General features: G+C 42.8%; 1 protein-coding gene across 1 annotated transcript in view; it reads right to left on the bottom strand.

Moving 5' to 3' along the window:
* Window positions 1-308: 308 nt before the first annotated feature.
* LOC103812053 (ceramide synthase 5-like) overlaps window positions 309-573 on the bottom strand; it is a gene marked incomplete at its 3' end in the record, with an annotated part of 3,568 nt that continues 3,303 nt past the window's right edge. The window contains exon 4 of the mRNA XM_009085059.1: window positions 309-359. Coding sequence (XP_009083307.1) covers window positions 309-359 — 51 coding nt within the window. The remainder of the gene's footprint in view (window positions 360-573) is intronic.

The following is a 573-nucleotide window of genomic DNA, read 5'->3' as shown; positions in this document are numbered from 1 at the left end:
AAATATCTTTGTGTGCTGCATCCAAAGGAGGAAATCTCCTTGCCAATACTTACAGCTCCTCTTGGGTTAGGACAACCCCCTTGGGTTGGCTGTAGATAGTTAATTCATTACCACTCTGATTTTCTGCCTTTTTTTCCCCCCCACTTTTAATAACCTCAGCAGCAAGGAAAGATGAACTGAATATGAGTCAGTTGTCTGTGAGGAATCTTGGCTGTTGCCAAACCCAACCAGGATGTGAAGACAATGAAATGTCACAAAATAAAACCTGAAATTGGACAAAAGAAGTCTAGGAAGTGTTTGTGTCCTACCTGGAAAGGGTAGTTGTACCAGCACTGTCGTGTGTCCCAAAACCAAGGTGCCTGCAGGGACAGGGAAGGTGTTACTGCATTGCTTTCCCTCCCCATATCCTGGATCTCATCCCAGCTGGATCCTGCCATTAAGCTAAATCCCTTGTAAAACATCCCAGTGATTTTCAACTTGCTTTTTTTTTTCAGTCCAAGAAGAGTTAAACTCAATGGAAATTCAATCAGACAACTCTGATAGTCATAAAGATCCAAAGAGGTGACTCTGTGT

The sequence above is a fragment of the Acanthisitta chloris genome, unplaced genomic scaffold (genome assembly GCF_000695815.1).
Source record: "Acanthisitta chloris isolate BGI_N310 unplaced genomic scaffold, ASM69581v1 scaffold37311, whole genome shotgun sequence".
Taxonomy (NCBI): Eukaryota; Metazoa; Chordata; class Aves; order Passeriformes; family Acanthisittidae; genus Acanthisitta; species Acanthisitta chloris.
The sequence above is the reverse complement of the archived record's forward strand: the minus strand, read 5'-3'. Positions and strand labels throughout refer to the sequence as shown.